The following is a 20,067-nucleotide window of genomic DNA, read 5'->3' as shown; positions in this document are numbered from 1 at the left end:
AGAAGGGAATTCAAGCAGTGGAAGATCAGGAGTGTCAAACCCAAGTAGAAATGAGGGGCCACCCATCCATGCATAAGGCTTCTGTAAATACTGACGTAGTTTTAAAATGTGGTATTATCTAAGTGTTATTTTATTTTTATTTGTTAAATATTTACCAGTTACAAGACCACATGTGGCCTAGGGGCTATAGACATTTGACATATCTGTGATAGATAACAGATTGAGAGGTCATTTAGGAAGCACTCTTCTAATCCTAATAGATTTTTTTTTTTAATCTGTTAGGGAACATTATGGGAATGGTGACAGAAGAAATAGAAGTAGAGGAAATGCTTTTGAGACTTGGTGGAAGAATGATTGTCAGAGTTGATCACTGAATTCATTCATTCAGAAAGCCTTCATTAAGTCTCTACTACTAGGCAAGCATAGCATAAGGCAATAAGGTTATAAAGACAAAAATGAAACAATGATTGCCCTCAAGGAACTTATATTCTAATATGGATAGAGAAGGAGAAAGAACCAAAAGTCCTGTTAGGTTATGTTGTTAGCTTTACAAACAACATTAATAAATCACATTTATTTGTGATTAATAAATCAAATAGTGCATCACACGTTGCTCAAACCAGTGGGGAAAGAAGACCCTTGCTATTTTATAAGTAGACTGCTTTGTTTTCGTAATAGCCCATTTGTATTTCTTAAATATACCTTTATTTTCCTTTCATAAGTTTGGCTTTTAATATGTGAGTATTCTTTTTTTATTGTAGTCCAAAGGTTCTTCTTTGTCCAACTTAAAATGTCCCTGTGGAGTCAGTTTTATGATGCCAGAAACCATCATCATTCAGGAGATGATGTTGACCTACTTGGCCCGAACGTAGGTACTTTATGTAAGCATGGAGTTTGAGAAGGCAGGGAAAAAGAAGCTATAAAGTCTTTGTACTTGTTTTTAGATAATAAAGACTGTCCATCTATATGATATCTTTTGTAGGCCATGTTCCATAGTCTTCTCCCTTAAGTAATTTTCTTATTTAGCACATGTCCATGCCATGTTTTAATGTTAACTGAATCCAAAAGTGTCGATTAAAACAGAACTGTATTTTATGTGCCTGATTCTCCAGCCATTGCCCAGAAGGGCCAGAGACCATACAAGAATATCTGTGCTAGAACTCTAATGCATAGCATCTACTGTTAATAATATTAGTAATAGAAATGTTCAATACTACTTCATTACATTGACACTTAATATATAAAGCATCCTTGTGAATTTTTTAAGAATGATCATCAGCTACAAAAGATGGGAACAGTCAGTATTGGAGGAGTGGTGTAAAAATAGGCATACTAATGCATTTTTGGCAGAGCTGTGAATTGAAACAACCATTTTTTTAAAAGGGATTTAGAATTATTCACCTAAAGTGACTAAAATGTGCACACCCTTTGACCCAGAGATTGCACTGATAGTAATATACCCCAAGGACTCCACTGGCAACAAAGAAAAGCTCCATATAAATCAATATATTTGTAGTATCACATTTTGTGGCAGTAAAGAACCTGAAACAAAGTAGATTTCCCTCAGTTGAGGAATGGGTAAACAAATTGTGGTCATAAATGTACATTACTCTATTGTTAAAAACTATAAATGTGATTAATACAGAGAAGTATGGAAAGACTTAGGTGAACTGATACAGAAGGAAGTAAACAGCCAAGAAAATAACATACAAATTAGCCCAAAAGAAAAAATATGAGAAGATGTCTCCATGGCCCCTTTTCAGGGGTTGGAGTCCATGGATGTGGAACATTGCATATAATGTTAGATTTTTTCAATATATTTCTAAGCTTTGTTGAACTTTTTTCTCTTCTTTTTCCTTTTCTTTTTGTTATAAGGAATGACTTCTGGGAGAGAGAAGGAGGAAGTATATTGAGGGAAATCTAGGTGATGTAAAAACAAAAGACATCAGTAAAATATTTTTTAGTAAAAGAATGATCATTAGAAAATAATATTATGGTAATATTATTCTAGGGCCAATTGGTTTTCTGGAGTTTAAAAAATTAATCCTCACCTGGTAAATGAATCTTTAAGTGCATTACAAAATACTCTTAACTTTATTATCTAGGATCCAAAATGGCTACTAAGAGTTGATTAATTTGGGAAGTCATATAAGTGAATGTGATGGTGGTCAAGATTATTGAAAGTCCTGCAGTTTCCATTATAGTAAATCTCACTAGATATTTGTTACAGAGACAAGCATTTCACAATCAGCTGTCAAATATTACTGACTCTATGGAAGACTACTGGGCTTGCTTTCCTAGGTAACTGCTTGAGCTCTGTCTCCAAAGGTCTAGGAATGCCTCATACTGGTCACTTTGTCCCTGTGCTTAGATTCTCTTGAGAGACAGGCCTCATCTTCATTCAGACCAAAGGCCTTTAATAGATTTATTCTTCATCTGTATTTTTTCCCAGTCTCCTCCAGTCCCACATAATAAGGAAGAAGGTTATGGTGGCTGGGATAAGTCAGTGCCCTCAGTCTGTAGCTCAGGTTTAGCAAAGTAGCAGAGGGAGTCTGGAAGTTTCTGTTTAGAAAGGCCTTGGGCCAAAGGCCTTTGCCTGCAAGTAAAAATGAAAAGAGCAAACATGACCACATTTGGAATTTTTTCCCTTGATATGGGAGAAGGAACAAAAAAACTATTAATCATTGCTTCCATCTGTTCATAGTGCCATTATCAGTTAAGCATTCCCCTTGTCATAATATTATGCACCATACCCCTTTTTCTCCCTCCCATTGTACCAACAATTGTACTTTTAGATCAGTGTTTACCTAAAATAACCACACTCAGCATGATCAAATCAATACATTCTGTGCTCTCCCTCAATTATGTTATAGTTTAATCAGATTTTTAGTTTGAATTAACTATGTGATGCTAGTTTTCTAGTACTGCTGTAGGTCATTCTAGTAGTTCAGTTTGTAGCCAGATAGGGGAAAGCCACTATCTCTTTCTGTGTCTGGTATAGCACATCCTGCATTGTTCCCTGTCGATGTGTAGCCAACCGTGTTAACGAGCTATTTTGTAATCCTGATATACATACAGATGCTACAGTTTTGCATTACCCCTTTCTGATTCTCAATTTGAAACAGTGTTCTCTTAGCTAATTTAGCCATACTGCTTTAAGATTTATTTAATTACAACTGCAAAATATGGAATTTCCTTGGTAGAATTGGACACCCTTAAGTAAATACATCATGAAACTCTCATGTGTGGTGAACCTGAGAGGAAGTTAAAGCATTACTGATAGTTAATCGGTATTTTCTTAGATTGCTCAACCGATTAAAAACATACATATATACACATATATTAAATCAAATCAAAGGAGCTTGGCAACAATCATTCGACTGACATACACTAATCCAGGAGGCAGAAGCAATGTATGGTGAACTCCCTTCCTCTGAGAAAGAAAAGGGTCCCCTGCCTTTAATCTGCACCATAATATGGATCCATTTCTCACCAGAAACAGAAACACCCCCAAAATGGTGTATTTGAGTTGCTCTTTCTTAGATAAGTAACTTTAAAAATACCAAACTCTTTAATAAAAATTGATACTCTAGGAGAGAACAGCTCTCGTTCCCCTCTTTGCAGCTTCTCCTAGAGCCCACCGTCCTCTGTAAGCAGAAGTCGTCTTGCCAGCGGGCCTGCTGCAGGACGCGGGTGCACATTTCAGAGCTGGGCGGCTGCCTGCCTGCCTGCCTGCCTCTCTCTTCCTCCACCCCCCCCCCCCCCCCCCCCCCCCCCGCGATCCCCGAAGCCCTTCGGACACTGGCTTTCGAGGCCTGCTCTTTGAAAGCTGCATGTTGCCGAAGAGGGAGGGGAAGGGCTGGGCTGTTTGCTCTCACTGGGCAGTCTGGCCTCAGCAGATTTGTTTCGCAGGTTTTAAGTCAACGCCTGTCTAAATGCCAAGGTCTTTCAATTCCCCTAAATTTTTGGAACATAAAGTTTTCAAAGGGTCAAAAAAAAACTCTACACCCAAACTTTCGTCTTAGGCATGCGTTTTATCGAAAGGAAAAACGGTTCGAGGAGGATGAGGAATTATTTATCACTTGATGATTTGGAGAGACCCTAGGGCCCAGCTCTCGGGCCCCTGAAAGTGATTAGGCCTTGAAGTGCCCGGCCATTACGGGAGTGAATTGTGTTCTGGCTCGGGCTCCTCTACATACAGTTTAGTGTGTACTGCATTATACAAGTCAGCTGACCGAGCCTGGCTGGAGAGCTCCGCGAACTCAATCTTTCGGTTTCTGTCCTCGACCTCCTCCTTGTCAGCTCCCCTAAGCTTTCTTCGCGACAGTCGGGATCGGGGAAGGGGGGTTACCTGTGGTTTCACAAGAACCTCACAGAAGTAACAGTTTCTGCCTGAAACTGATGGAGGTGCAGCGGGCCTCATATATGTTACTCCTGTTCTGGAGGATTGCATTTTGGATTGAAATGTGATGTTTCACTCACAGTACGGAGTTTTGTTGTGATTTGGTTTTGTTTTGCTTATGGGGGGGAGGGGGGAATGTGTTCAGATGGCTTTAATGAAGGGGGGATTTCAAAAGTGAGAGAGCAGCACGGGTACTGCACTTGGGGAAAAGATGCCTCTTGTGATTCCATTTGTGTCTGAGCATTGGAGTCACCAGAATCTTCTGTTGCTTCTACACCCCTAGGCAAAGAAGGAGCCTCCGATTTGGATTCAGAAGATCTGATTTTGAATCCTGGTCTGCTGTCACCACTCATGACCATGGAAGTCACTTAATTTCTCAGGGTCTCAGTTTCCTGCTCTGTAAAAATAAATGAATAAGAGGACAGGCAATGTTGAGTCTCTTCCTGTAGGCCCTGTCCTTATGGTGATAGCCACCAGAATATTAATTTCTCTTTCCAGCTTACTCACAAGACTTGTATCATAGACGTAGAGCTGGAAGGAACATCGGGATATCTAGTCCACACTGTTCCTCCCTCCCCCATGTACAGATGAGGAAACTGATGCCCTGGGAGGCTTGTCGGACTTGTCCAAGGTCAAACAGGTAGTAAACATCAGAGGCTGTATTGGAAGCCAGGGCTCTATCCACCACACTCTGCTCCCTCCCTCACCCAACTCTCTACCAGAGACATTCTGCAGCACCCATCCCACCTGTCTGTCATGACTAACCATTGCACTGTCCAGAGGTTCTTGAAACAGGTTAGAAATAAAAATTCTCTACACTTAATCTTCTGCAGGGGCCTACTTCTAGAGCCTGGCCTTGTTACTGGAGCCTAGGTCCAGTGGCTTTTTCTGTTACTAGTTGCTCTCTGATAGCCATTGCACTATTTGGTAACCTACCTTCTCTCTTAACCCCAGCACAGATCTGTTTCTACCTAGCGTTTTCCTGGAGTAATCTTGATGCTTGCGTTGGTGCTGGGCTTCACACCCTGTTGACTTTGAGTTTGTGACTTTCAGAGGTGATTTGTTGCCTTCCACACTTAACTTTGCTTTGCTCATTTTGGAGAAGGTCACTTTTGTCCTTGGGTGGTTGGAGGTAGTAGGGTGAGGAACCATTTAATTAGTTTTCACGGGGATCACGGGGAAAAGGCTTTTTCATAACCTGAGTAGATTTATGTAGTGGTAGTCAGTCACCTTTTGGCACAAAGTAACAACATTAAGAGCCACACGTTGAGTGGTTTCCTTCACCCCTCCCCCCCATCTGTCAACTTCCTTATGGATTCTCTGTGAAGATGTATTTTTAATGTTAATTTCAGTTCGAGGAGGAGGGGGAAGGCACTGGACTACAATATTGTAGCCAAGGATTTACCAGAAAACTATATACCATGTTTTCTTAGGGACAGAACTGCTTTTTATACTTAGTTACTCTCTATGGATTTGATTTCAATAATAGTTACAGTGTCTGTGTAAGATTCAGTTCCTTTGAAATGCCTACAGTATGGGCTGGGTGCTGGATACATCAGCAAGCTGTCTCATAACTCGTTTTTTCCCCAGCTACTAAATTTGTTTTTCTTGTCATTGACCTATTTTTAAAGGAGACCATGCGATCCGGGGGTCGCGGGAGCTTTTGGGCGGGCCCGCCTACCCGCCCTGGAGTCTCGCCTGCCTTTTCCTTTCTCCCTCCGTGCCTGTTTTGCCGGGCTTTCTTGCCTGGAAACAAGAGATTAATTTTGCCCGCGCCAAGCCCCGCCCGCTCGCCTCTCCCACAGAGGAGACAGCCGCACTCGGGCCGAGGGTGAGGGAGGGAGGGAGGCCGTGTGTGGGGAGTGTGTGCATGTGGGGGGGCTAGGGCGCGCGCCTCGGGGAGAAGCGGAGCGGCCGCCGCCATCTGCGGACCAGCGGGAGCCTCACTCCCCCAACTTCTCCCTCCGCGTCCCCGGACCTGCCTTTCAATGGGAAGTTCGCACTTGCTCAACAAGGGCTTGCCTCTCGGTAAGGACTCCGGCCTCGGGCGGGGGGCGGGCTCCCTTTGGGAACGGAGCGGAGCGACCAGGGGAGACGCCCGGCCCGGCCCGGCCTCGGCCCCGGCCCCGCGGGAGGAAGCCTGCGCGGGCCGCCGAGGCTGCGGCTGCTTGGGCTGGGCCGGGCCGGGGAGGAGGACGAGGACGAGGAGGCTCCCCCTCCCCCCTCCTCGCTCCCTCCTTTCCTCCTCCCTCCTCCCTGCCTGCTCTTCTTGCTGCTGCTGTAGCTGCCCGCTGGCTTTGTGTGCGTGTTTGTGTGTGTGTGTGTGTGTGTGTGTGTGTGTGTATGTATGTATGTCTCTGTGTCTGTGTCTGTGTGCAGGCGGAGGGGGTGGGGGCACGAAGAGACCCCCTTTATTCTGGACTTGGGGCCGGGAGGGGGGCGTGCTCCGCCGCCGCTGGGGGGCCTCCTCCAAGTCGAGCCCCGGGGTTGACCCGGATGGTGACTGCGGAATCCTGCAGGCCTCAGGCCCAGGAGGGGGCCCGGCCGCCGCGGGTCGGCGCCTCGAGCTGCTAGCTCTCTCCGTGTGAAACAGGAAGTCCCGCCGAGCCCGGGGACTGGGCTGGGGCCTAGACACCCCTCCCAGCGCCCAGGCCCTCCCCCGCCTGCTGCTCCAGGGGTGGGGGTGGGGGGGGACAGGGTCTGTCACCGCCGGTGCGGGTCCTGGGTGTCACTGGGCAGAGACCCCGGACTGCGAGGGAGACACAAAGAGAGAGAGCTTGGGATGGAGCAGAAAAAACAACTTTATTTTGCCGCCCAGATTTGATTCAGTCTATTGTGTTTCTTTGTTTTGAAAATAGTTTGGGGAAGCAGATGGTCGATTTTGCCTTCTTGATAATGAGTCAGTATCTTCTGAAACCATCTTCTGGGTGAATACTTTTGTAAAAATTTCACCTGTTGTAGCCTTAAATGTCATGCTGGTTTGGAAGCTATCCGTACATTTCAGTAACCATTGCTTTGAAAAAAAAACAAAAACAAATAAAATGCTGACTTTCAGAGGATAGCCGAGCACCCATCAAAGAAGGGAATCATCCTTTTAGCTTCTCTTAAAAGAATTAAGGCCGATAGAACTCTTGTGACTGACTGTTCTTCTGCTATATTATTTCTTAACTGCGAATTAGAGCAAACAACCGAATTTGTGAGATGTGTTTGATGCCCAGGCCCCTTGCAGCCTGAAAATCTATAATTCTGTAATAATGCATCACAGAAATGGTGTTTGCTAAGTAACTCTGACTCTAAGTACTAGATGTGCACATAGCAACTGCAGTCATTTTGCAGATGGTTAACATCCAGGGATTTTTAACATCATTGCTACAGTATGTTCCAATGGGAAAGGGCCAAGTCATCCAACTCTGATTTAAATCCTTACTGCAGAAGACAGAAGCACAACTAGGTCATTTTTTTTTTTTTTAGTGTTCTGGCTGCCTTTTGGAAAATAAATTCACAAATATGAATTTTAATATCAATGTAAAAACAATTTCCCTGAGATTTTGCCCATTATTCTAAATATAATTTAGTGCTTTTAGATTAAACCTTTTAGTCACACATAGTAATATTACCTGCCAACTTATATTAGAAAAAAAGTTTCTGGGAATCATATTAGCTTTAAGATGTTTTACTTTAATCAGCACTTTGTAATGTAATAAATATATATGATCTGCTTTTGTTTTTATGTTAATAAAATAACCACCAATTTCCATTTAACTCTTCCAACTTATAAAATTATCCTGCAACCTTATAAAGAGACTTTGAAGTTGTTGATTTTTTTTTTCCCATGTTTTTTCCTGGCATTTACAAGAACTTTTTGAAGGGGGAGGGGAGGGAATGGAGAGGAAGGGGAAGTTGCTTTTCTAAAGAAACCATTCTTTGATAAAAGTCATGTCTTCACTCTTAATTTAAAAACTCAAACAGAATGCAACACACAATTTAGTCTTTTTGAACAGATGTCGGTAGATGTACATGAAATAAATATTGTTTACAGCTTTCAGTGTGTTCCTTTTAAAAACATGTTCACACTTTAAAGGCTGCTTTTTTATTAATAGTTTGTTTTTGTACTATTCAATGGTTTATAAAGTGTTTTAAAATATATTATTTTATTTTACTAATGCTATTCTTCAGTTCTTGGATAGAATTGAACTCTAATCCCAGGCATTGTGATTTTTTTTTTAATCGTCCTGATATTTAAAAGTTGTATAATAACTGACTCCAGGCAACAGCCAATAACTTCCTCCCACTTTCCTTTATTTGTGTGTGTAATTAGCAGAAGTAAAACGGTAGTAGGCTTTGAACAGTAACTGATCTCAAATGATTTCTGTGATCCTCAAATTTAAGAACAGAATACATTTAGGATACTGTAAACTATTTCTATTTATTTCTCTACCTCTGTTTGAGTCTCATGTTCTCTATCTTTAAAGTGAAGAGTTAGACTCGGCTTCCAAAATTTCATGATCTTTCAAGCATTTGTTGGTGCAACTTCTTATTTTCCTGTTTCCTTTAACATTGTTTTATGTTTAAAAAATGTAACCTTCTGTTAGGGTCAAGTGATCTCAAACCTGTTCTTTTAATATTTTTGTAAGTTATAAAATTCATGGCATGGTGGAGCTAGCAGTCATGGCTCTCAGTTCAAAAATCTCGCCTATCCAGGAGATCAACATTAGACCTCACACCGTAGCGTGTTACCAGACAGCTCCTGTATTTAGGCAGTATTCTTCATTGCAGTTCACTGCCTCTGTGTCACAGAAGGAAGGAAACCTGAGCATTATACAAACAAAGACTTGGGCCCCTGCAGGAAGGGAACATTTGACTGAAATGGCTTAAAATTTAAGAGCTGCATCAGCATAGGAACTATATTGAATTAGGATTTTTTAGAGAGTGATCAATATGATAAGACAGATACATGGGACATCTTAAGTGATGTGGGATAGGGCTTGATCATTTTACCCAGCTTTTTATAGTACTGCTGTTGTTTTAAGCACTTAAAACCATTGGTAACTCAAAAGGATTGCAGCTTATTTTTCCTGGCCTGGCACAAAGTGAATTGTTTTATTTTGTGTTTAAGGGGGCAGGCATGAAAGCACACAGCTGAACTCTTGGGGCAGTGATCCTAGATCTGTGGGATCTTAGAATCATAAATGTAGAGCCTGAAGAGACCTGAAAAGTCCTCGAACTGAGCTCCCTCAATGTACTGATGAGGAAGTTGAGGCTCAGAGAGGCTAAATTACTTGCCCAAGGTTATGAGATCATAGCTCTAGAGTTGGAAGAGACCTCAGAGGTCATCTACTACACTTCTCCCCCATTTTACAGATGGGAAAATTGAGGTCCAAGGTCACCTTGGTGTTAAGTGTCAAATTCAGATTTGAACTCTTGTCCACTGAGTTCAGTGCTCTTTCTCCTGTCCCATGCTACCACTTTTCCTTTTGCAGCTTCTGAGCTGCAGATGTCAGGATTTTAGTTGTTTCTAGCAGCAAGCAAGCAATAAAAGTAGTATGGCAGACTTGAAAGCAGGACTCACCCCTTCCTGATATCTTGCCCCCTTTAATGTGAAAGAGATCTACAAAACTGAAATCATTCCCTAGCCCTTTCCTACAATCCTACTGTTTGCATAACCCCACATTTTTTGGTGTGTCTTATTCTAAGGCTTTACCCTCATAGTATACATTTGTTCCCTGGCTAGACTGAGAGAAATTGTTCTCTTGAGAGTATCAGAGAAGCTACCTGAGAAGTGCTGCCTCAGTTAAATGCTAGAACTTTCCTTGGCTAGGGGCCAAAGCACTTGACCAGACTTCAGGGAAGGGGATGCCAAAGAGAATTGACCTGGCTCTGAAATTTTGGAAAGTAAGAAACAGAAACATACTTCTTATCATTATTTGAAAAGCTTAGTTTTTATAACACATATTTTCTATAATAATTTGAAACCAAGATTTATCCACTCAACTTTTTATAGTTTTAGGCTTATAAAATGAGAAAAGATAACTGCCATTAAATAAGACTTATTTTATTTGGTTATCATTAGTAATACTTATCATAAACACTTATCTTTTAGCATCTATCTATTGTTGGTTAATCCTTAAAGACATACTGTAACTTTGGGACCAGGCTCTTGCAAAACAGGAAAAAAAAAAATAAAAAGTTAGAATTTCCATCTGTTGTTTGAGAACTCTAAGGTTGTGCATAAAACTGCTAAGTATGTGTGGCCTTATCCTAGAACTAGACTTTTTAGAAATCTAAGCCCTTCTTCCCTCCGTGTGTGTGTCTGTCTGTCTGTCTCTCTCTTTCTTTCTTTCTTTCTCTCTTCCTTTCCCCACCCCTTCCTTCCCTTCCTTGTAAGATCATGTTTGAAGCCAGCCCCCCAAGAAGAATGCCTCTATCTAGAATACCTTTCTTGGAAGTGGGAGAGTATCTCAGGGACAGTTTATTGGAAATTGAGGAGTTAGAAATAGTGAATGAGATGAATAAATGAACAAGAAAGCATTGGAGGGGGGAGGGGGAAATGGGCCTACTGTTTAATAGACTTGTTTGCAAAACACTGCCCTAAAATACAAAAATAGAAAAGTACACAGGCGTACTACTCAGAGTGCTTCATGAATGTGGCAGTTCAGCTGGACCTTGAAGGAAGGGAAGAATTTCAGCAGTCAGAAGAGTAGACAGTGCCCTCTAGACATAGAAGAGAGCCTTCACAAAGCATAGAGAAGGGGGGCAGGATGCAATCCACACAACACAATAAACCAGTTTATTCTAATGAAGAGTACCCCAAAGGGTATAATCTGAAATAGGCTAGAGCAATGTTTTGGAACCAGTTTGGGGAGGGCCTTGAAAGGCTAGGATAATGTAATGTATTTTATCTAATAGGCATAGGGAACTACTCTGCATTATACAATTTGGGGTGAATATTCCTAAAGGAGATATCTACTCTTTTGCACTGGACTATATATACTGAACAAAGTAGCTTTTTCCATCCTGTGAGTCTGCATTTTTAATAATTTGCTCTCTGGTGTCTAAAACACGTGCTGTACTACCAATCCCTTTTCTTTCACTTTCAAAGTATTCTGTAACCACACCTTCACCATACAGGATGAAATTGAACTTTTTTTTTTCAGTCCATTTACAAAATAAGTGCTTTGCTAGCTGGGGGGAAAGAAAGAAATTTTTAGCTGAGCCTTGGTGCGGTCTTCCACCTCCCTTCCAACCCCAGCACTCAACCCTCTCCTAGCCTCTTTAAACCAGCTAAACTGGACTGCACCATGCTGACTGTCCCATACTACTTTTTTTAATGACTGAAATCTTAAGAATCTGTTTTATTCTTTGTGTTTTAAAAATCTTTGTTAGTACTATTTAAAAGTTACTGTCAAGCTTATGGCCACACCATCTCATTTGAAATGTAACTTGGACGAATTTAACTTTTATAAACATCTCATAATTCAAAGTCAACGGTTAAATCATCACTATCCAGGAATTTTCAAATTCCACATCACCATTGACAAAGTAGCACCCGTCTTTGTGATTCTTTAGATGGGCTGTGCCTAGCACAGCATCCTAGACTGTTGTGAGAACTCATGGAGATAAGAGTATATATAAAAATTCTTTGTCAACTCTAAAGTACTACGGTATGTATACATAATGGTAATATTATAATTCATTACCAAAAGTCGCTTTTATACCCTCTGTTAGAGATAAGATGAAAACTTTTTTTTCATTCAAGATTAGTTATACCGTTTAGTTATCAAAGTTGTTAATGAAGATCACAAAAAATGTATCTTTTTTTTTCCCCCAGAAGGCTACCTCTGTTGATGTCACAGAGTTTTTCCATTATTACCACAATAGTTTGGTCACTTGTTTGGAAGGAAAAGTACCTCAGTGTTTTTAAGCACTTATGTGTGTGTCAGTATATGGCATGAGAGCTTCCATGGGAGGGATAGCTTTATGTGAACCAGGGGAATGAACACTCAAGAGGCTTTACCCTTTATGGGATGTACAGTCTTGGTCTTTGCAGTGTCAGGCTGCGCTACCAGCTGGTGCTCAAGATAACTCAAAGTTGATTGACATATTCTCAAGGTGTTGCCTTTCTCACCTTTGGAAAGTAAACACCAAACTGATTATCTGTTTTGAACTGGAGGTAATCACCACTGTTAGGTTTGTGGACTTCTTCAGCAATTGCCTTTCTTGGTGACTCACCAGCTCTCTTCAGTGGATCTCAAGGGCCAGCTTTCTCTTTGTAAAACTGGCAGAATTGAGAGTAACTGATCAGTGGTGCTTTTTAAATCTTTGCCTAATTTGCCCTGTAATTGCTCTGGAAGTACTTACTCCATTTGTTTCAGCATACTTTAAAAATATATCTTTTAAGTCTATTTAATGGCATTTGGACTAAAACCACAGACATTAAAATTGCACATTCTAAGTAAAATGGCCTTAATATGTCCAGAAACTTAAATCCCACAGGCATCTGTCTTCTCCCTTCCAGGGAAGAATTAATGGTGGTATGCTACATCCACTTTGCTACGTGGCTCTGACACTTGTCCAGTGGGTCTTGGGTCTCTGCTTGCTCAAGGATCAGACTCAAGGGCCTTGGATTTCAGAGGGTATTGCTCTTGTGGTTTTTTTCTTTGCTGCTTCCACTACCCTTAAGGCTTCTTGGACCAGATTTGTTTGTCACGCTTTTTAGGAAAAGACAAGTTGGATAAAAGATTGTTTTATGAGCTAAAACAACTTTTTATTTGCATGTAGTGTCAAATTTTAAAAAAATTCAACCATGTACATTTTTATAAAGAAAGTACTTTCAAAAATTCTTTTTTACTCAGTATAATTCTCTATTAAGATTTTAGTGTTGTGAATACAGGAAATGACAAATTAATTATAGCCAGAGATTTTTCTGTGGGAGTTGAATTTTGTTTACTTAATTTCCTGGGTACTGGGTACAATTTCTGATTATAACTGTGCAGCAGATTGATTTGTAATGTTGTGGTACATGTCATTATTTCAATCAAAGCAAGAGTTTTCCATTCCCCAACAGATTAGTTCTGTGGTGGTACTAGGCCTTTGATCCCAGGTGTGGGTACCCCTTGGCCCATAGAGGATAGCCCCTATCTGCTCATCCACTAAAGTGAGTTGTTTCAGACAGAGTATGTTTAGCGAAGAGACAAAAAAGACTTACTTGAACCATTGTCATCTGAAGAATTAGATTTCTCTTTGGCCTTAGAAGGTAAAACTAGAAGCTGTGGGGTGGAGACAAATTTTGACTCGGTATAAGAAAAAGATGCCCTAATAATTAGAGCTGCTTAAAAGTGGAATGGGCAGCTAGGTAGCACAGTAGATAGAGCCCCAGTCATGGAGTCAGGAAAAATTGAGTTCCTCAGCTGTAAAATGGGGATCATTTTACACCTACCTCCACAAGTTGTTGTGAAGATCACATGAGATAATATTTGTAAAATACTTAGCATAGAGCCTAGAACATAGTAGATGTTTAATACATTCTTGTTTGCTTCTTTCCTTCCTTCTTTCTTCTTTTCTTCCTTAAGAGGCTGGATGGCCATTTGTCAGGATATTTTAGAGGGAGATCCTACCTCAAGTTGGCCTGGATGTTCTCTGATATTCCTTCCAAGTCATATTCTGTGAAAAAGCATCCAAGGACAGTTGCAAGCTCTCCTTTTCCCCAATGAATCAATTAAAAACTTATTAAGTGCATACTATGTATCAGATCCTGTGCTGGTGTTAGGGATATAAAAGCAAAAATGAACAGTCCCTGCCCTCAATCAGCTTAGGAGACAAATGTGTACAAATAAATAAAAAATCAACACAAGGTAATTTTGAAAGGGAGAGAGCTGACAGCTTGGGAAGCAAGGGAGGATCAGAAAAGAACATGAAAGTCGTGCTTGAGTTGAGACTTGGAGGAAGTAAGGGACTCTAGGGTGGGGGTGAGGAGTAAATACCCTCCAGGTACAGGGGGGATAGCCAGTGCAAATTCACAGACTTGAAACGTCATGAATGAGGAGTAGCAAGAAGGAACAGTTTGGCTGGACTGTAGTGGGGAAAATAACATGGAAAAGAAGGTTTGGAGGAAGGAGATGAAGAGCTTTAACATTCAAAAAGAAAAGTTTGCATTTGATCCTAGAGACAACAAGGAACCACCGGAGTTTATAGAGTAGGAGAGTAGCATGATCTGGGGCCTAAGGGAAAACTGTGTATATGGGCGTGGGTGGGATGGAGCTGAGACAAGGAGACCACTATTGCAGTATTCCTGGTGAGAGGTGATGAAGGGCTGAGCCAAGGTAGTGGAGGTATGAATATTCAGTCAATATTTATTAGGCACCTAACTTTGTGCTGGTTACTGTGCTGAAACCCTAGACATACAAAGAAAGGCCAAAAAAATTATCCCTGTCCTCAAGGAGTTCACATGGAGAAGACAACATCAAAGGAACAATAGACACACACACACCGGGTGTGGGTGTGTGTTGGAGGTAGTCTCAGAGGGGAGGTACTAGCACCACAGGACACTGGAATTGTATAATGTGGCATTGTATAAGCTTCTTGTAGAAGGTGGCATTTTAGTTTGCACTTGAGGGAGTCCAGGGAGGGCAGAACGTGGGGATGAGGTGGGAGAGCATTTGAGTATTGGGGCCAGCTGGCGAAAATGCCCAGAGTTTGGAGGAGTGTCTTGGTTGACAAACATTGAGGGCAGCCAGTGTCCCTGGATCACAGCATTTGGAGCCGAGTAAGGTGTAAGAGTAGAAAGGGAGGAAGGGACTAAGTTATGAAGGACTTTAAATGTCAAACAAAGGATTTTCTATTTGAGGCAACAGAGAGCCATTGGCATTTATTGAAGGTGGGGATAGGGATATGACCTGGTCAGACCTGTGCTTTTAGGAAGATCCCTTTGACAGCTAAGTGGAGAATGCACTGGAAAAGAGAGAGACTTGTGGGGAGGTGATAAGAGCCTCCATCAGAGCGGTGAAGAAGGGATCAGTTATGTTGTAGAGGTAGAAAAAAACAAGATTTGACAAGTGTGTGAATATGTGGAGCGAAGGAGAAAAGAGGTCAAAAGATGAACCAGGTAGACTAGAAGAACAGTAGGATCCTTGACAGAAATATGGAAGTATGGAAGAGGTGTATGTCGTGGCAGAAAGATAATGAGTTCTGTTTCCTATGTGTTGTTTGAGAGGTTTATGGGACATTCAGTTTTAAATTTCCAGTGGACAGTTAGCGATGTTGAAGTGGAGCTCAGGAGAGAACCTAGATTTGGGCTATCTAGATCTGGGAGTCATCTGCAGAGAGATAATAATTAAACACATGAGTCACTGTGGGTTGGGGTTACAAAGTGAGAGAGTAGAGAGAGAAGAGAAGGCTTTGAGATATACCCACCATACAGATTATGAACCTGCAAACATTAGACTGAGAGGGAATAATCAGAAAGGTAAGAGGAGAACCAGGAGAGAGAAGTGGCATGAAAACACAAAGGAGAAAATGTGTCTGAGAATAGGGATTGACATTGTCATGCATCAGAGAGGTCAAGAAGGATGAGGATAACTTGGGACCAAGCAGTTCCAAGTTGAGTGATGAGATAAGCCATATTTCATAGGCTTAAAGAAGTCGGTCAACAAGTATTTATTAAGTGCTTCCTTTGAGCCAGACAGTGCTAAGTGCTAGGGATGCAAATAAAAGCAAAAAACATCCCCTGCTCTCAAGGAATATGAAGAGAGGAAATACAGGCAAAGAGTGTAGGCAACTTATCATTATTATTATTATTATTATTATCATCATTATTTTACATTTAACTGAGGAAGGGAGGAGATATAGGACAATGACCATTTACCATCTTTGAGAACACAAATTCCATTCAAAAATTAACGTTCGTCTACTGCATATGCAACTGAAACCCAGATGGGTCACTGTGTGAGATACACCCTAGAAATGCAGTTTCCAGCTTCTTCCAATTTCTGTGCCTAGCCTTTGTTTTAAAACTGCAATTCTCATGAAGAAATTCTAGTATGCTACAAAGTAAGAAGTTCATGTGAGAGGAAATTCTGAAACCAGAAATTTGAATAATGAACAATTTGTAGCCTCTGACAAACCCTTCAAGTTATCTTGTGATTTTGGACAACTATGCTGTGTGAGACCAGGGATTCTTCCTTTATGCCAGTGTACAGTATCCTCAGAGTGTGTGTTCTAGAAAAGCATGGGTGTTCTTCAAGATATCCACCTAAAAGATTTGGCATAGACCCCTAAACATTTCTAAGGTTGTCTTTATAAGGGACAGATTACCACTTGTTGGGGACAGCCAACCCTAATCTCACTCCTCAACTCCAGCCCCATATCATTACCTGCCTGCTGGCTATTTCCAACCTTATGTCCTGTTGGCAGCCCAAACTGTTCTGTGGTAAAAAGATGGAAGCTGAAAGGCTCCGGGTGGGGCACACCATTTTCCCTCATTCTGTAGCTCCAGCCTGGCACTCCCTCCTCCCCCCACACATACTTGTGAGGCATTATAACTGCCTAGTTATAATAATAAATATGAAGCTGGCCATTTCACACTCCAACAAAAAAATCTTCAGTGGCTGCTGGTTGCCTCTAGGATGTCTTCCAGGAGTTTAAAGCCCTCCACAATCTGGCTGTGACCTACCATTCCAGTTTCATTGTGTGACTCCTCCATGCTTGCAGTGCTCACCTCCACCTCTGAGCTTCCTTTAATCCTCAACTCCAATCCCACCTGCAGGGTACCCTTTCCCCAGCACTATCTGGTGCCCTCCCCTTTCAGTTACCTTCCAGTTACCTACTCTTTTTTTTTTTTTTAGAAGAGTAAGAAGTTTAATTACCATCAGCTGATGGGCAGTTGCCAGGTGGCTCGCAACTCCCTCATCTATTCTTTACATAGTTTCTGTGTCCCTAATTATTTATAGGTTTTTCTCCCCCATTCCAATAGTATAGCCCCTTGCAGACAGGGACTTTTTATGTTTTGTTTTGTTTTGTTTGTTTCTTAATACATTGCCTGGCATATAGATAGTGCTTCATTAATCCTTGTGGATGGACTAATACACTCTCTGTTCCAGCCAGACTGCCCTGTAAACTGTTGCTCATGAACAACACTCCACTCTGTGCCTCACTGCACCTTCCAAGGGGCTCCCCTTGTCTGGAATGTTTCCTCAGTTCCTACTGGAATTATTGAATATGCAACTCCTTTCAAAACTTAATTCATAAGCCACTTCCTCCATGAGGCTTTTCCTGGCCTTTCCTGACCCTTCCTCCCCCCAATTAGTAACACCACTTTCTACATCTTGAAATTACTTTGTATTCCTTTATATTGACCTGTATGGTGTTGTATCCTTTTAGGAAACTATGAGCTCCTTCAGGGCTTGGACCGTTTAGTCTTTGTCTTTGTAACTCTAGCCCTGTTAACATGTTATAGGCACTTAGTATTTCTTCAGTTGAGTGGAGTTTAGGATGTATGTGATTCTTCTTCAGCTATCAGATTGGAATAGATGGACTAGTTGATGAGTCCATGCTTCTTTTTAGGGCCCAAACAAACCTACATCACACTCCAGGGATGGGTGTACTAGGGATTTGAAAAAAGTGAGGGAATGTTTTCTGCCTTCGATTATACTCATTTGAAGTTGTGCCTAGTATTACATGGAGGTAGTAGATCCTTCATGTTTGCTGAATGAATCAACAGAGTTCATTCTTCTCTCTTAGAGACAGATATTTCTGAACAGAATGTTGTATGTCAGATTTAGTTTTTCATTCAGTGGCATCTAGAAGGACTGTTTGGTATAGCAAAATAAAGTATTGGATCAGGAGTCACAAGAGACCTGGGTTTGATTCCCAGCTCTGTCACTTAACCATATGACCTATGACAAGGTCATTTCAGTTCCCTGACCCTCATCTTCCTCATATGTAAAATGGGGGTGATAATCCATCCAATTTCCTTCATGCAGAGATGAATATATTGATACTGTTGTGGATAAGAAACAACTTTCAATTTAAATTAACTCCTGAAATATGAGGATGAATGAATATAGAAAAACGATGCATATGCAAAGTACATCTACAAAAGAGATTAGTGAAAGCATTTTGAAATAAAGTAAACAGTGTTTTGAACTGCAGTTATGAGAAATAACTATACACGAGTGACAGTGCTTTTGAGTTGTAATTGGCATCTTGGCTCCATCTTTTTGTCTTCCATAGGCCCTTTTTGATATTTCCAGTGAAATTTACTCTTCCTAAATCTCTACTAAATTTTTTTCAGCTCCTTACATCTCAGCCACCTAAATGTATTGGTCCAATTGGCCAGATAGTCTTACAACTGAGAGAGGCTTCTTTAATGGCCCAGTGCTGGAGCATTTAGGGCCACAAATAACAATCTAGCCATCAAATGAGTATGGACTAATATCAGCTATTATCTTCTCAATCTTTGCAACAGATCATATGATTTCATGTCTATGATCCACCTCTTAATGCTTATGCTGATGGGAGAGTTTGGAAAGAGGAAAGTGTAAATCCCAAAGAAAGAATGGAACAGAATTCTGCACTTAGAGTTGCCTAAGTAGCCTTTTGAGAATGAAAATAGGTCAGCTTCAGTGATGCAAAAATCTTTGGTTTTGTGATTGTGAATACTGTTGGTGCAGATCATAGCCCCTCTACAACTTTATAGATGCTTTTTGAGAGTTAGTATTTTTAAAAAAATTTTTTTTCCTTCAACAACCAATGTGATCCTTGGGTAACAAACATGGTCACTAAACCAATTAGTATTTCTTAGATAACTCCTATGTGATAGGCATTAGGGGAGAAAAGACAAAAATCAAACAGTCCCTGGTCTCAAAGAGTTTACATTCTTTCAAAAAAGACAACATGTACAGTATTGCAAATATATACAAATAAATAGGTGATATTGGAGGAGAGGGCGCTGACAACTGGGGGGAATCAGCAGTGCATAATAAATTTTGAAGGGAATGAGGCAAAGATATAGAGGAAAGAGCACTTCAGGCTTGTGGGGTAGCCTAGAGAGAGACTGTTGTATGCCATGTCTAATGCATATCAAGCAGGTCTCTTACCTCTGGCCAACCTGCATAATATTGGAAGGTTAGTGATGTATATAATGAGGATAGAAAGGTAAGATGGACTCTGACTGTGGGAGGGCTTTAAAAACCAAAAAGATCCTGGTGACCCCTAGCGTACTTCCCAGCCATAGCCAGGATAGGGAATCCTTTGGCAGTCAGCTCTTCTGAGGTCTCCACTCCAGAGTCACTCTGGGCTTCATTGTGCAGCTGCCTGGATCCAGATCACCTCAGTACCTCCTGGGCGTCTCTAAGCCTTTCTGTTTGGATTCCCCTCCCTCTCAAGCCCTTCACACTCTTTCTAGCTCCCTTTTATGTGCTGTCTCATCCCATTCTAATAGAAGCTTCTTGAAGGCAGGGACACTGTCTTGCTTACTTGTGTTTGTATTATGGGCCCTTCTTTGCCTGGCATGAAGTAACCACTTAATAAATGCTTTCTCTATCTTTTGATCTAGAGCTGGGGCTTTTAACCTGGGGTTCTGTTATTTTGATAACGCTTTCCTTTGTGATCTTAGTTATTTTATGCATTTAAAAAGATTAATCTGAGCTGGTCTTCTTCACAAAATTGCT

At 41.2% G+C, this 20,067-nt stretch overlaps 1 protein-coding gene across 5 annotated transcripts in view; it reads left to right on the top strand.

Annotated features, from left to right (window-relative positions):
- Positions 1–20,067, top strand: part of CTBP1 (C-terminal binding protein 1) — a 449,102-nt gene that overhangs the window by 337,754 nt on the left and 91,281 nt on the right. The window contains exon 1 of one of the 5 annotated variants that reach the window (XM_027836131.1): positions 6,278–6,430. The exons of 3 other annotated variants lie outside the window; for them this stretch is intronic. In XM_027836131.1, the coding sequence (XP_027691932.1) occupies positions 6,391–6,430 (40 nt within the window). In that variant the 5' untranslated portion in view covers positions 6,278–6,390. Of the gene's footprint in view, positions 1–6,277; positions 6,431–20,067 lie in introns of those variants that run through there. One more of the 5 variants, XM_027836132.1, reaches the window with a different exon arrangement.

The sequence above is a fragment of the Vombatus ursinus genome, unplaced genomic scaffold (assembly GCF_900497805.2).
Source record: "Vombatus ursinus unplaced genomic scaffold, bare-nosed wombat genome assembly UNPS02014818.1, whole genome shotgun sequence".
NCBI lineage: Eukaryota > Metazoa > Chordata > Mammalia > Diprotodontia > Vombatidae > Vombatus > Vombatus ursinus.
Note: the sequence above shows the minus strand (reverse complement) of the source record. Positions and strands in the feature narration are given on the sequence as shown.